We start from the raw sequence: 17,272 nt of genomic DNA, 5'->3' as shown, positions 1-17,272 counted from the left end.
GTAATCATCTTAACCAAATGAAGCACAATATCTACAATATAAACCTACAATACTTGTTAGAACCTTAACTCCAACAAACTTTTGAGTCCTACTTGATCTCATAATTGTCAATCCTATCACCTTTTCTCTGGTTTTCATCTCTCTTCTAGGCTTACTACCTTTTCTATCAAGCTTAAACCCTATGAAAATTCTTCATAACCGATTCCATTGCATAGAGCCTCAACTTTCTTGTCCCTCTTTCAGTTTATTGATTTCACAGGATTTACAGATCAGTAAGAAAATCATATATTAAATAGATAAGTGTAAATGATGAGATGCTCGAGGACTTGACCTTTAAGCTTTTTCTCTACTTTAGCCAGTGAACAAGGCTTTACATATCATTTCCATGCTGATATCTTCTTCCAACTCTGGACTTACATATCCAGCAGCTTACCTGATGTCTTCACTCAGACAGCTGAAAGATATCTCCAAGTTAACATGTCCAGAACCGAATTTCTTTTTTAAAAATTCTTTTTTTTTTGAAAATTTGTATATAACATATGTACATCTTTTTGGGGTATAATTGTACATATTTAAATGTATAATTTGATATATTCATATAATCAAATCAGGGTGATTGGAATACCTATCACCTTAAATACTTATCTTTTCTGTATTTTTTAAAACATATTTTTCTGAGTTTATGATTCATTTATTTGTAATTCTTTTTAAATTTTTATTTATTTATTTATTTGGAAATGGAGTCTTGCTACGTTGCTGAAGCTGAACTCAAACTCCAGAGCTCAAACCCCAACCTGAGTAGCTGGAATTACAGGTGCACGCCAGCACACCAGGTTGTCAGAACCTAACTTCTTATGTTTCTTACAAAACCTACTGTATCCACAGCCTTCCTTTTAGCTGGTGATGAATCACCCTTCTGGTTTATCAGGCCAAAATGTTTGGAGTCATCTGTGCCACTCTTCTTTTTCTCATAGGCCACATTAGTGCAGCGTACATTCTGTTGGATCTACCTTCAAAATTGTCCAGAACCCAACCACTTTTTAAAAAATTTTCATATTGATTAGTTTTTCCAAGTTACTATTCCTTTTGAATTTGATAATTGTAAAAATTCTTAACTGTTCTCCCTGCTTCCAGCCTTGATCCCCTGGAGTCAACATTTTCAAGATAGCAGCGGGAGTAATCCTATTAAAACATTAGTCATATCATGTTATTACACTCAGATTTCTTCCTGTCTCATTCACAGTAAAAGCCAAAATGCCCACAGTAGCCTATGAAGCTAAGATCTGCTTTTCATACATCTTCCTTCGCCTACCTGTCCAGCTCTCTGACCTTATCTTGTACCATCTTCCTCCTCATTCTGTTTTAGTCATACTGATCTCCTTACTGTTGTCAAATAAGCTAGCCCTAGTCTCCTCCTCCTCCTCTCCTTCTCCTTCTCCTTCTTCATCTTTGGTTAACCTTTCAGTTTATTTAATAGAGAAACAATTACAATTTCACTCGAGAGTGAAAATGACCATTCACCATATTTCACAGAAACATCTGTGAGTATATCTCTTTATTCATTCATCTAGATCCATCTACTTTTTCAAAAGAAACATATCTAGAACTTGGTAGCTCTGTGAGATCACACAGTCCCTTCTTAAGATCTTCACATATTCTTTCCCCTGATGTCTCTCTGGCTTCCTCTCACTTCCTTAGTTACTTAAAAGTTAAGTTTTTGATGAGATTTACCTTAATAAGCCTATCAAAGTTAAATTTTTTGACCTTTTATTCCATTTCTCTGCTTTATTTTTCTCTTTAGATGTATCACTATTTATTAGACTATATTTTTCTATTTATCTTTTGTACTATCTCTTCTCTACAACAAAATGTAAGCTCTATGAGTTAGAGATTTTTGTTTTGTTCATTGTTATGGTCCCATTGCTTATAAACAGGCTGGCACATAGTAACACTCAAATTAGTATTCATTGAATAAATAAATAAGTGGAGGAGGGATTATTTCATCACATTGCTTATTAGACATATACACTCCTGAGTTTTCCAGGGGTGTTATAATCTGAAAGTATCCAAAACTTAGCATATGGTGACCTTTTTCATTTTTCACATGAATGTGGATATCCCCCAGGCATAATATAAACCCCCTAGAGCAAACAATGAATTAGAAAAAAATAAAATTTTTCTAGAAATAAAATTTCTAAAAAATGTCTTCAAAAACAAACAAAAAATTTTCTCTATTTCAAAAACAATAAAAAATAAGTATCTGCTTTAGAAGAGTTTACTGAGAAAATGTAGAAGCTTTAAATAGAAATTGTGGGCTATGAGAAACAATCAGCACATACAAGTGAGAGAATTAGATTTCTAAGACATTAATTCAATGCAAGTTTCAGATAGAGCCTATAAAAATTAGCAGGTAAAAGGATTGAAAAGACAAGGTAAGAAATACAAACATTTATAATGAAAGAAAAGGCCATGCTAATGAAAATTTTTCCTTTGTCTTGCAGTTACCTTGAAGTCCCCTGGGCTCAAATCTTTAGTTGCTTGACTCTTTTTCTCAGCCAATAAAGCAGCAGTCACATTTTATAGATTTTTTAAAAAATAATTTCAGTTTTTATTATAGATGATTAAAGGGCACATGTGCAAGTTTGTTACATGGGTATATTGCATGATGCTGAGGTTTCGGTTACAGATAAATTTTACAATTTCTGTTTCCTCAGTTGTTTCTTCTTTCATTCATGAATTAAATAAATCTTTTTTTTTTTTTTTTGAGCACTTATTATGCACCAGGCATGTTGTTAGGCACAAAGGATACAAGGATGAATAAACAGGCATGGTCTCTGCTTTCATGGAATGCCCCACAAGGAAAGCATGAAAAATACTTATGTTAAATAGATGATTGTCAACATGATAAACACTGTGAAAAGGAGTGTATTTTACTAAGAGAATGGGCAGGGATCTGACCCTAGTCTAGGACATCAATAAATAATGTTTTTTTTTTTATTGCTCCTTGCCTTTATTTCTACCATCATCCCCCTAATTAAGGCCCCCATTATCTCTACCACCTTCATCATTCTCCCTAATTTGTAACTCTGACCATATTTGTCATGATTAAATATTTATTGACATTGTCTAGTTATAGTATGGCTATAGTCTTTCTGCCTTATTTTCCTCTTTCCTCAGACACATCTCGTTTTCCAACCTTTTTGCTTTTGGTCCTGCTGTTTCTTCTGGCAAAAAAAAAAAAAAAAAAAAAGTACTTCTTGTTCTGATCCATTTTCTAAGTACTAACACAATTTTTTTTTTCTCACAGTGAGCCTGTCTTCACCACTCCAACTCATGGGCTAATGTTATCTGAACTCATAGAACTTGCTGCTTTTTTTTTTTTCTATCATAAGCTACCTCATGACGTTCCTTGTACTGTTACATTGTGTCTTAAAGATAAGAATGTTGAGAGTCAGACAGGATTTGAAAATCTAGAAGCAAGTGAGGAGCAAACCAGGATTCAAAGCTTAATTCCTCTAGGCAAATGACCTTGAATAAGTTAGTCAATTCCTCTGAAATTTAGTTTCCTAAATATATGAAAGGAAGTTGTAATTATCTGACTCAAGTATTTTTTGTGAGGATAAAATGAGAATATTTCTTGAAGTGTGAGATACTTAAGATGGTACATGGCAAACAGCTTTAAAAACAAACATACTTTAATTTTAATATGATTACTTAAAAAATTGTCGAGTATAAACCATCAATATCTTTTCAATTAGATTTTTTAATTATTTGTTTTTATTTTACTTCTTAATGTGATTAATATTTTGATTATGTTATTTATGTGGTTATTTATTATTTATGAAAAAAGAATCTTGTGTTTATTCTCCTGGCAACAAGTTCCCTTTTAAAATAAATTTATTTAAATAAAAAGTGAGTCAAATTAAATTTTAAAATAACCTAAGTAAACACCAATAAAGGTAGTATGTAAACCTTTTAAAAATGGATGATGTTGGGGCCGGGCGCGGTGGCTCAAGCCTGTAATCCCAGCACTTTGGGAGGCCGAGGCGGGTGGATCACGAGGTCTAGAGATCGAGACCATCCTGGTCAACATGGTGAAACCCCGTCTCTACTAAAAATACAAAAAATTAGCTGGGCATGGTGGCGCGTGCCTGTAATCCCAGCTACTCAGGAGGCTGAGGCAGGAGAATTGCCTGAACCCAGGAGGCGGAGGTTGCGGTGAGCCGAGATCGCGCCATTGCACTCCAGCCTGGGTAACAAGAGCGAAACTCCGTCTCAAAAAAAAAAAAAAAAAGGATGATGTTAGATTAATATAAGATAATGCATGTTAAGTACTTTACTGGACAAGATACTTCGTGCCTCTTAAAGTCAAGGCACTTTTAACTTCATATAAAATGCTTAATGTAAAAATAGCTGACATATGGAACACAACTAGCAAATTAGTCTCCCCTTTTCTTTCTAGTTAGCCCTGAAGTCTATAACAAGATGATGCTATTACAGATTTTTTTAAAACTATACATTTTTTAAGCTGGAGAGAGGTTGCAATTAATATCAGGAATATTTTCAGCAACACTATCTGTAATTGACATTGGCATTGAAGATTTCAGCAGCTGCTGTTTCTCTTTTATGTAGGTGGCAGAGTGGAAAATGAAATGATTTGTATGTTTTCATTAGTGGGTCTAATTTTTAAAAAAATAAAAAGGGATATTATTACTGTATAAATTGGTTTTATTAATTATATTTTGCAAAAGATCACCTATACCTATGAAAGGATAGGAATTACAAAGTGAAAAAATGCGACAGTGTATAGGTCCATATGTCAGTAAGTGTCAGTGATTTACCTTTAGAAATGGTGATTTTTGAGGCACTTTGAACCTTTGTTGTCTCTTAGAGTATGAAGATGAGTATAAGGTAAAAATACAAATAGAGGGCAGTAACAAATGCTAGGTAGGACTCTATATAGTGCCTCCTTTTCTTCTCCTGGGAGTGTGGAACTGTTGAACTCAAGTGATATGCTTATTCATTTGTTCATTCATTAAGCAAACATCCATTAAATTAGTCAAAAGATAGTTATTATTACCTACCATGTGCAAAGGACTATGTAGATCTCTGAGGATACAAAAATAGATAAAGTATGTTACTTTTCTTGAATGTTTCATAGACATTCAGAGGGAAACATAAGCTCAAACTAATTACAAATAAATAAAATGAAATCCAAGTTATATACAACGTACAATAAGGGGCGTAGAAGAGAGTTACTGGCTTTGTCATATGGTTATCAGGAAAAAATTTCATAGAGATTTATTTAGCCACATCTTGGAAAACGTGTTAAGATTTGTCACATATGAAATGACAAGGAGCAGAAAGTAAGGTGAATAGGTAGGGCTGCAGACAGCAGAAACAGCACGTTCAAAGGTACAAATGTATAGAGTGTCTCAGGGAAACATAGTAATTTTGTGAAGATCTAAAGGGATGGTATGGAAAGACTCCAACTTCGTCAAAAATGACCATAGGATTTAAGAGATGATTGTATTACTGGTTAATTATTATCTCATGAATGTCATGAACTAATAGATTATTTGAGCTCATAAGGAATTGATTATGTAGTTTGATACCCAGAGATGTGACAACTGGTGGAAATGAAATTAAAACTAAGACTATTGCTTCCAAAACTAGCACTCCACCTCCATGAATTATGAAAATAATTCTGTTGTTGAGATAGCTAGAATACCAGGCTGACTGAATTTTAATTAATAAGAAAGTTTCCATTACAAAGCACTCAGGTTAGGTGAGTGTGTTTAAATGTCTGTGTTCATTGCATGTTTGGAAAAACATGTGAATTTGAAGATAATGATTTACATTCTCAGTTACTAAATTATTAAATTATCCGTCTTTAGCACTGTGTATCTGTTTCAAAAATAATTTTGGCCTTATCTATGTGTTGTCATTTGTGCTCACAAGTCAAAGTTCTAATGTTCCATTAACTACCCATTCCTTCTTGACTACTGGCTTGATATTTTTCCACATTGATCCTCACCTATGTCTTCTCAGTTCTTTATTCCTTTTGATAGGTATTGCCATATCAGTCTATTTCTCTATTGTTAGAAAATGTAATTTTAAACACATGGGTGGCAAATCACAGCATGTTGATTAAGAACTACTATATAAATTTAGGACCCATTTGAATTTTTTCTTCTTGCGAGAGGTCCTATGAGCCTTCTTTTGAGGCTCTGGGAAGATTCTAAAAAAAGAGAAGAGAAAGAAAAACTATTCATAAGGCTCAAGAAAATATTTACTTGGCTTAGGAAAGGAACACTTGGGAAACCGAAAGACTTTACATTTGTGAAATATTTTTTACAGGTTTGCAATTGATTGGTTTTCTTTGCATTATGGCATAAAAGGGGAGAAAAGACTGAAGCAGAAAGAAGGTAGACTTTCCTCACAGGATGATTAAACAGAAGTATAAAGAGTTTTTAGAAATCATTTTTATCTGCTTCTTTTTATAATATTGAGCACGCATTATCTGTCTAGACTATTGTGGTTTTTGTCTTTATTAAAGATTACAGTATGAATAAAAATAAAAGCAGTATTTTTTATTGCACTCATGCTAAGTGCCAGAACTATTCCAAATAGTATATATGTATTATCTCATTTGCTCCTTTTATCAATATTATGATACAGTTTCCATTATAACCCCCATTTTATAAAGTTAGCAAAACTTGTCCAAGGTTACAAAAATGATGGTGGTGTTCTAGCTTATGCCTAAGTTTAGCTAATTAACTATTATAATAAGGTGACATTTAACTAGCATTTTAATTAGGTGATTTTCCCAAATCTCTTGCATAAAACACTTAATGATAAATTGTATACATATTGTTACCACACATGCTTATTAAACTCTAAAGCCTCATGTGTAGGCTAGGTAAATGATCTAGTTTGATTTCGGGTTAATTTAGAAGGATGCCACTTGGACTTGTTTGTGTTTGGGTATAATGATGGCCAGAGCAGTGAGATCCTAAACTGACTATGGTGTCCCAGGGTATATGGGACTCAATAAAGGCATTTAGGGGGAGAATGTAGGGTTTTGCCCATTCAGGGCAGGACACTCGACCTTAGGATCACATAAAGAAAGGAGAATGAAACTGAGACTGTTGCGTAAAACTGAAAACATAAAAGGATTCTCATTCATGAAAGAACTTCTAAAAAACTACTCACTAGCCCAGGGTAGCAACAAGGAAACATTTTCTCTTATGAGTGGAAAAAGAATAAAAAAAAAAGTAAATTTAAACCCAATCCTATTGTGTGGGGAGAGTAGCCCCGAGACAAAAAAAAATTCATATGAAGCTACTCTTGGACTAGTGAAATCTCTGGACAACTAGCAGAGGGATGTGCAAAATTATCCTGTAGCAACAGTTGCACAACTGAAGGTTCCAGGGACTCCCACAGAAACTACAATCTTGCTAAAGATAATCTCAGAATAAAAATGTACAATAGGATGCAGAAACTAGTCAACATGAGTGAAACAAGTGAGATTAGACCTTCAGGAATATTAGGGAATAAAAATATAATAAAGGCTACGAAGTAAATATGTGTCAGATTAAAAACATGATAAAGAAAGAAAGAAAAATCATAATTAAAAAAAATGATAGATTTAAATATATATAGAATGTCTAAAAATAAAAATAAATGTATAAACAAATGATTAAAAATACTCTGTAGATAAGTAAAAAATAATAAACTAAAATGTAAGGTAAAAATTGAAATTAGAAAATAGTAATTAGATCTGAGGATATACCGTGAAAGCAACACAGAGTAGGAAGGAGAAAAAAACATGAGATATATGAAGCAATAGTATGGGTACATAAAATGTTCCAGAAAAAAAAAAATAGCAGAATTATAGAGAATAAAGAGAGTGAGGCAAAAAAATTTTAGAAGAGTTAATGACTGAGACTTATTTTAATCATAATCAGATTAAAGTGACATAATAAATTCCATGTAGACTTTTTTAAAAAAGGAAACATTATAGTAAAACTGCAGTTCAAGAAAGGCAAAAAAATATTCTTCATGCAAACCATATTAAGAAAGACACATTTCTTATAATAGGTAACAATTAGATTGACAGCAGTCATCTTACCATAACAATTGATGACAGAAGATAGTGTAGGCTGGCTGATATCTTCAAAGTGCTGAGGAAAAATCATTGTCAATTTACAAATCTCTTTCTATAGTCTCATTCAAAGTCTAGTCTACTTTCATTAAGCTCAGGGAAAATAGAAATGTTTGGGTATGTTTAAACATTATAGATTTTTACAGAAAGATTATTAAAATATTTTTACCTGTAAGAAAAAAATTTGATCCAGAAAGAGGGGTTAGAATTTGAAAAATGAGGAAGTTAACTGATAGTTACTGTGAGTAAACTTTAATCACAACAACAACAAAATAATGGTGATAATAATAATGACTGATTTGGTGGGGAATGTAACTACTATAACAAGATAAAACTAAAATAGTATACAATAGGCCGAGCGTGGTGGCTCATGCCTGGAATCCCAGCACTTTGAGAAGCCAAGGGGGGTGGATTACCTGTGGTCAGGAGTTTGTGACCAGCCTGGCAGCCTGGACAACATGGTGAAACCCTGTCTCTACTAAAAATACAAAAATGAGCTGGCATGGTGGTAGGTGCCTGTATTCTTAGCTACTGGGGAGGCTGAGGCAGGAGAATCACTTGAACCTAGGAGGCAGAGGTTGCAGTGAGCCAAAATCACCATTGCACTTCAGCATGGGCAACAAGAGTGAAACTCCATCTCCAAAAAAATTTATATATATGTAAAGTTTATATATATACATATATATATATATGTATATATATGACATTTTGGGGGTAGTATAGAAGTGCTCAATTGTATAAATTTATACAATTAGCTTGAAAAGTTAGATCAAGTGAAAAGGGTGAATCACCCTTTAAATATCAGTATTTACTATAAAGCAAACATAATGTCTTACTGGCACAGGTAAATAAAAATAGGACAATTTTTAAAAAGCCAAGAAATAATTATATGCACATACATATTATCAAGATATATAAGTCATGGACATTAGAAATCAGTAAGGAAGAGGAAAAGCATTATTATATATACCAGCTAAATAAGTAAGCAAGTAAATAAATAAACAAAACTGGCCATACATATGGGGAAAATATAGATTCCTACCTTCCACCATAAATTACTATTGTTTAATTATTATTTCAATATTTTATTTTATTTTATCAACTTTTAAGTTCTGGGGTACATGTGCAGGTTATGCAGATTTGTTACATAGGGAAACGTGAGCCATGGTGGTTTGCTGGACAGATTAACCCATCACCTAGGTATTAAGCTCAGCACCAGTGAGCTGTTCTTCCTGATGCTCTCCCTTTCCCTGCCCCCCACCCAATAGGCCCCAATGTGTATTGTTTCCCCACCCCTATGTGTCCACGTGTTCTCATCATTCAGCTCCCACTTATAAGTGAGAAGATGCAGTGTTGGGTTTTCTGTTTCTGTATTAGTTTGCTGAGGATAAAGGCTTTCAGCTCCATTCATGTACCTGAAAAGGACATGATCTTGTTCCTTTCACTGTAAATTAAAAAACAACTTTATTTTCTTTCTAAGCAATTTAAATGTTTTGCTTGCATGAATAAAACTAAAACAAGTCAGAGATTGGAAATAGATATATTCAAAAGCCAGAATAAACAATTAGTGTTCAGTATACATCAAGTACTTCCACAAGTCAATAAGAAAAATATAACCCTATTAAAAAATGGGCAAGGGGCATGAACAGAAGGAAGTTCAAATAGCCAATAAATATATGAAAACATGTTAAGTCTCACCAGTAATCAAGAAAATGCACATCAACATTACAAAGAGTTAACATTATATATTATGTTTGGAAAACATGAATGTCTGATTACACGGTGTTATATAGAATATTGAACTCATATAAACTACTAATATAAACTCATTTAAATTACTAATAATGACAACTGGAGAACAATTTGTAATGAATTAACATTAAAGCTGGACATAGTCTATGATCTACCAATTACATTTTGAATGAACTGCTCTAAAGAAAGTTATATGTGCTTAAAGAGAGAGGTACAATAGTATTTATTGAAATTTATTTTGAAATGAATTTGAGAAGGTAGGGTGAAGAGATTTTATCTATATTATGAAGAATTTATTTCTTAAAAAATTAATCTGAATCAAATATGAGAAAATATTAACATTTATTAAATCTGGATGGTAGGTAATTGTTACATTAGGTTCTTTACATTTCTGTTGCCAAATATATTATGATTAAACATAGAAGCACATGATATATTCAAACGTTGGAGAATGAGTTTTGATGATTTTAAGAGGAGAAATAGACATAGGCTTTGTTCATTTATAATTGGAGTTAGAGGGTTTATTATTTGAAGTGACTCGAAATCTTTTTTTCACACTTATCTACAACTGGCTATTTCTTTGGTACAGAAATATATCCATCTGCAGCCAGGTCATTTTGTAAGCATTGACTGTCATGTACATATAAATTCTTAGTGACAATTTTTTTCCTATTGTCTACAGTGATAAAACATGCAGAGAGGTTTAGCTATTTATTAGCGAGTTTATATCATATAAAAGCTGAAAATCAGTAATTTTATCCCTGAGAACCATACATTTGTAACAAGGCCATTCTTCACTAAAATGTATTTCTTTATACATATGTGTCCCCAACTATTTAGGGCTCTTTGATAAAAGGATTGTACTTTATTCATTTACAGGCCCTTAAGGATTGACATGTAATAAATACTCAATACATTTTTGTGGAAAAGTATTGTTTACCTTTTCAGTCACACAAGTACAAATGAGAATATGTTATATAGATGAGTCACATGATACATATATACACAGAGCAAAATGTATGTTTTCATCTTTCCCTTTCTACTACTTTGTACAGAAGCAACTAATGTCGAGACCTTGGCATTCCTCTGAATTGAAGTTAAATATTATGTATATATTCTTTACCAAAATATTCTCTGTAGTATATATTCCACACTTGCTGTTTAATAATCAGCTAATCACTTTGAGAACCCAAGGCAGACGAATCACTTGATGCTAGGAGTTCAAGACCAGCCTGGGAAACATAGCAAGACCTCATCTCTACAAAAAGAAAAAAATTAACTTAGCCAAGTGTGATGGTGCATGCCTGCAGTCTTACCTACCCTGGAGGCTGAGGGAGGAAGATTACTTGAGCCTAGGAGTTCGAGGCTGCAGTGAGCTATGATCCACAACGGCACTCTAGCCTGGGTGTCAGGACAAGGTCCTGTCTCATAATAATTTACTAATATCAGATATTATTTTTGATAGCCAAAGGACTATCAAATATACAAACCAACCAATCACATCTTTGATTAATTTTTTACATTAACTTATTTATGTCTCAGTAGGTATTTTGTTTGGTCTGTATTCAACATTGAAACTAAATAGCTTTTCAGGCTACCAGATATTAATACCTCAGGTTGAATTTTGACTCTGGTTTTAAAAATAATTATCTCTACTATATATAGATGATTTTTAAAAGAAAATCATTCATGTGCTAGGCAGAAAATGTATGATACTTAATGGCTTGATTTAAACATTGCATTTACCTCGATAATTCAGAGGAGGCTCACATAGTGTGTGTGTTGAGGCATGAACCCAAAGCTGCTTAAAAGGATTAATGTGGCATTTCAAACTCAGCTGTACTGATAGGTTTCTGTCATATGAGAGGCTTTAAAGTTAAAATTATAAAGGAAAAAGTCTGTCCAGGTACTGATTACATACAGATGGAAAGTGTCTGAAAAATCTGTTTTACTTACACAGCAGAGCTGCAAATGTTATTTACCTCAATCAGCAGAGCAATGGTTAGAGACTAGTAGGATTAACTGTAGGCAGCTGCCACCTTTACAGCAGACACATCTGCCCACAGAGAGCCAGGGAAGATGGTTGTATAAATATGGCAATTTTTTTTCATTCAGTTGTCATTATATCCATCTTTCAAGCAACTTTGCTACTGAAAATTTTACGGCCATTCTTCTATTGGGTCTTCCAGTCTTTCCCAGTTTGTGGATTTTCCTACTTTGGCATAGACACATTTGACAAATATATTTTGAATATCTACGGTTTGCTGAGCATTGGCATAACATGAGCATGAGTCCTAACTGCACTGTCTTTTCTACCTCCAACTGCTTATTTAAGAAACAATAGTTATTACTGTCATAAGCTAAATCTTAGCTGACAGGGCCAATTAATTTTATGAGGATATTATTCTGAAAAAAAAGTATAAAACCTCTTGGTCAGGTGTGCGAAGAAGGTCATTAAAGGTTCAACATAAAGGCAAAACCAATAAACAAACTGATCAAACATCAAAGATCTCTCCAAGCCTGAGTTCTAGTGATCTGTGAAGTCTTAACTCACGAAGAGAAGGCAAACATTATTTAAAGAGATCAAAAATTACAATCTGTGAGTTCCATCAGAGTAAATTAACATCCTTTGATTCCCTCTATGATATCAGTGCTTTGAAAGTTCAAGGTATTTTGTCTCACCTCTTTATTGTCTGATTCTGTCTTAAGGCGTTAAGAACAAAATTTTCTAATCATTAGCTTAGGGAGGATTGTTTATCCCCATTCTTTTTATTTACTTTAGTCTTTTAGTTGAATACACTTTTAGCTACAACATGGCTTCGACCAACTTGTGTGCAGAAATAATAAATACCTTTACATCACATCAGTAATAGGGTAAGCTATAGTCCTGCTGAGTAGCTCTTCAAAAACTAAGCAGGAGTTACCATGTATTTATTCGTCGGATTTCTGTGGCACTTTTCCTCCAAAAAGTACAGGATATAATGTGGAGAAATTTGCACAGGGGTTGCCTTAGAGTGTCAAAAGGAAATTAAAGGGAAGAAGTGCTTGTAGGAGCATAGAGCATAAGAAATAACTAATGGAAAAACCAAACCCTGGTTGGCAGCAAGGCATGCTAAAGGAGATAGAAGAAGCTGGGCTACCCCAGGGGTACCACTGTTGACTTTTCAGAACATTGAATCATTTCCCCACAACCTGTGTATCTGGTGAGCACTCGAGATTTCTGTTCAATATTATTTGAAGACAATCATGATCATAGACTCATAGGGTAGGAAACAACCTTAAAAAATATTTGCCCAATTCTCTTATTTACAGATGAGGTACATGGCCCAGAAAGAACAAAGAAATAAATTAGAAGCAAAATCAGGTCAGAAACAAGATCGTTCATTTCTTTAATAAACATACATGAAATATGTTGTCCTAAGCACTGTTCTAGGCACAAGGGTTACCTTAGTGAGTAACATGAACATGGATTCTGACTACCCTGTCCTGTCTTACCCTGTTTTGTTCTACCCCCAGTTGCCTATGAGGGTATTCAGCATAGTTTGCAATATACTTTATTGTTGATTCTACACCAAACTCTCTCGAGGGAATAGACTTCAAGTGACTTTGTTAAGAGAAGGTAGTTCTTTTCCAAGTGTCTGCAAGTGTGTTGATATTCTTTGATTCTTTAGTGCTCATAGGGAGCCTCTGTCACATCAGCTGAAAATCATTTACTATATTGAGTCTAGTTTGTGAGCCACTGGAAGGCAGGCTTTCCTTGCCACCATGAGCAGTTTATTTTTGTCCTGTGGTAGGACTGGCAAAGGGCTAAAGCATTATCTCTCATTGAAGGAAACAGTTGTCTCTTAGCATTGACCTTATCTTAAAAGTGCCTCACATGATCGTCCAAACTCTAATAAGATAATGGAAGTACTTAGTTTTAGAATCGAGCGTTAAAATTCTTCAAAGGCGCATAGTTTAAAAGCTGCTATAAATCTACCTTCCCAAAGGTGATATTTCAGTCATCCACTGAACACTGGATGGCACTACAAGAAAACCTGGGATTAAAAAAATAGTAGTTTACTCTTTTTAGTTTAACACTAGATTTAAACCCCTGTCCATCATCCAGTACCTATGTCGAAAACCCATTCTGCAAAAGAGGCCTCAGTTCTTTCACAGGTAAAGCTAATGACTTCTAGAACTACGAACCTTCACTCAGGCACTTGGGAGAACACTTCATCCTGCTCACTTTGCCCTTAGTCCCAGGCCAGTCTCTAAAAAAATAAAGTATTTACCTTGTAAGTTGTGGATAAAGCTGGCTGGTGGGCAGAGAAGTGATATTCCTTGGACCAAATAGAGTTGGGGGAGGGGACAAGAGAAGGAAACTTGTGTTTCCAGCCACCCTAACAGCCCTGAGAGTCCTCTTAGTCCTCTTGGACATGAGTGGGATTGGGTTCCAGGGACACCTGTCTGTGCCTGCAGGGCCAGATTCATGGTGTTTCTGCCTCTCCCCTTGCCTGGCAGCTCTTTTCCCCATGCCTGGCAATTCCTGTATTGGCTGATTTACCTACGAGGCTGTATGTGGATCTGTCTTTACGTGGCCACTGGCGCCAGCACGCACTGTCAAGATAGAGGGAAGCCAAAGCGAGGATTGCAACTGTCCAAGCCTAGAGCGGGAGGTGAGCTGCCTCCAGACTCGACTGCAGCTTCCCTTCCTCCTGACACACATGGAGTTTGGTAGCGACGGTGCCTGTGCTGAAGAACTGCAGACAAATACTTAGCCAACTGGATGTGTGTGAGCTGGCTACAAAGGCAGCGCCTGCCTCACCCGGACCTCCTGCTGGCAGGATGTAAATATACCTGCAGACTGGCCAAACAGGACTGCCTTTTCTCCCCAACCCCTCCCTCCTCCCACCCTCTCCCTCAGCTAACCAGCATGAGAGAAACTGAGAAAGCAACAGCCTGCAAGTGACAGCTCCAGCCTGATTCCGTTCGTCTCTGAGCCGAAGTGGGAAGTTGATTGTGCGGCAGCTTCATTGTGAATTCCTTCATAGCATCGCTATGTTTGCCTCTATCTGGTATGCTAAGAAGCTGGGTCGCAGGTTCGTGCACAATGCCAGGAAGGCGAAATCAGAGAAGGTATGGAATGAGTGGGGTTGAAAATTACCTTTCCGGTTTGCCAACTGCCTGCTCTGGACCATTGGTCTGAGTACAGACGCAGTCTTTATTTGCTTGGGGTGAGAACTTGCCTCTCACTGTGAATGTGGTCCGTGCCACTTTGAAAAAGGGAAACACTTAGTCTAGGTTGCTTGGGATGGGAGCATTAAGGGTTAAGCAAGATCACTGGCTATTCAAAATATATCGTGAAATCATCAATTGATAAAATGTCTTCACATAGACTTAAGATTCCTTTAAATAACATAGAATGCAAGCAATTGAGCAGCTGCAATTTTTGCTTGTTCAGAGAGCTCTCTGGTAAACTTGTTGCTATACTGCATTATTTTATTTATTGTGATCTTTGGTTCTGAAGTGGGCATTATATATGCCTGAGCCTTTCTGTAGTACATGTGCTCCAGTGTGCGTCCTAGGGGCATATATCTAGGACTCTCAGTAAGGTTGACCAGACTCAACAGGGATGCTTGGTATCCTTTCACTAAGCCATCGTTTCAGAAGTGTTCACAATGAGCAAGAATTATATTTATAACCAGGTACTGTGGCCATTTAGAGAATAGATTTGCATTTCTTGTATTCAGCATGACCAGTCATTTCCAGAGAATCTCTATGTAGACTTACTTAATTAGTTATATTTCTCTGAGAAATTAAAATGGCCTGTAAGTCCTAAGGTATATTACATGCTTAGAGATAACCGAAGATGATAGCTTACATCTTTAATTTGTCCAGTGCTTTCTGGGGCACTGTCCAAACTGTCATATTTAGGGAATCAATATTCAACAAGATGGGCTTTGGGGAAACTTGCAAAGGTAACAAAATCTTGTGAAACAAATTTTTCACATTCCTCTGAGGATATGATCTTTAGCCCAGTCTCATTAGTGCTTTATATAAACTCATGAGATTGACCCAGAGATGGCTCTCCAGGTCTGTGACACAGTCCTTTCTTTCACCTAGAAAGATGCCTTCACTTTAACTTGCTATTCATTCCTTCAGAGTAGAAATAATAAAATGAACAAGAATCCAGTGATGAAACAAGATACAGTTTTTCTTTAGCATGAGAAGAAAAAATATCATTGGAGTTCTGACTTTAGAGCTGTAGCCTCATAGAATGTCCAGATCTGACAATTATAGAACAATAACTGACATGTTATTTAGCAACACTTTTGGTGGAGGAGTGGGGGAGGATTGGGATAGAATTGGTCTCTTCTCCATTCTACATAGCCCAGATGAAAAGATTACAAGCCTAATTATCATGTATCAACTAATATCATATGTACTGAACAGTTGGCTTTTGAGGTTGTGTTTTGTTTTGACTTTCAAGTAATTTTGAAGGAAAGAGACTTGAGAGTAGGTCTTTTATTGGAACAAATGTTTTAGAAAAGTCCTTTCTTCCTATAAAAATTATAGGCTGTACGGATGAGAGAACTGTCAGAGACCACAAATGGCTCTGAAAGCCACTGGGAGATAATACCTTATGCCAAATTAGTATGCAGAGAAAGTTGAATCTCCCAGAAGCACTTATTTCAAGCTTGGGCCCAAATGTGGGAAATAGCAGCTCTATCAAATTCAGTGTATAGAACCTACAAAGATATTAATACAACAAAGTAACATGAGCTTCTGCTTCTTAAGAAGCTAGTAAGGGGCTTCGATCTGTCTCATTCGTTTCTATGATGGCTAATGTTTAAAACAAGCAAGAAGAAACCAAATGTGATTTTAAGGGTTCAAAATATTTACTTAGCTTACTAAGAGAGTAAGGTGCATTCACATCAGGAAATCTACATTAGAGAACTGAAGGTTTGCTCTCTGAAGTGATAAAGACCAAAGGAAAAATTAACTCTACTGCCTTTCTGATAGCAAGAGAGCTAGGAGGAGTTAATTTTGAACACTAGGTCATGATAAGCAACATGAAATAGCATCTAGGTATTTTTTAAAGGAATTTTTATTTATAGAGTTCCTGAAATAAATTAAAAGGTATGTTACCTTGAAAATTGTAGGTGCTCAGTCAATGCTTGGTGAATGGAAATTTATTCATTTATTTTGTATAACTAATTTTATTACATAGTTTATTTAAACCTATGATTTTAAATTAATATTTTTTCTAAGGGTTCACTAATTTACTTTAGCCAGGAGAGAGTTAACAAATAATATAACAAGCTGAATTAATTTACATAGTGTAGTTCTATAACATCAGAGATCATATAG

General features: G+C 35.1%; 1 protein-coding gene across 20 annotated transcripts in view; it reads left to right on the top strand.

The window, feature by feature from the left end:
• DLG2 (discs large MAGUK scaffold protein 2) overlaps window positions 1–17,272 on the top strand; it is a 2,157,409-nt gene that overhangs the window by 1,167,405 nt on the left and 972,732 nt on the right. Inside the window, exon 1 of one of the 20 annotated variants that reach the window (XM_064365369.1) lies at window positions 14,920–15,037. The exons of the other annotated variants lie outside the window; for them this stretch is intronic. Within the exon in view, the coding sequence (XP_064221439.1) occupies window positions 14,960–15,037 (78 nt within the window). The 5' untranslated portion in view covers window positions 14,920–14,959. Of the gene's footprint in view, window positions 1–14,919; window positions 15,038–17,272 lie in introns of those variants that run through there. 20 annotated transcript variants of the gene reach the window in all.

The sequence above is a fragment of the Aotus nancymaae genome, unplaced genomic scaffold, assembly GCF_030222135.1.
Source record: "Aotus nancymaae isolate 86718 unplaced genomic scaffold, 86718_ANA_hifiasm-v0.15.2.pri h1tg000059l, whole genome shotgun sequence".
Lineage (NCBI taxonomy): Eukaryota > Metazoa > Chordata > Mammalia > Primates > Aotidae > Aotus > Aotus nancymaae.
This window is presented reverse-complemented; position numbering and strand designations above follow the sequence as displayed.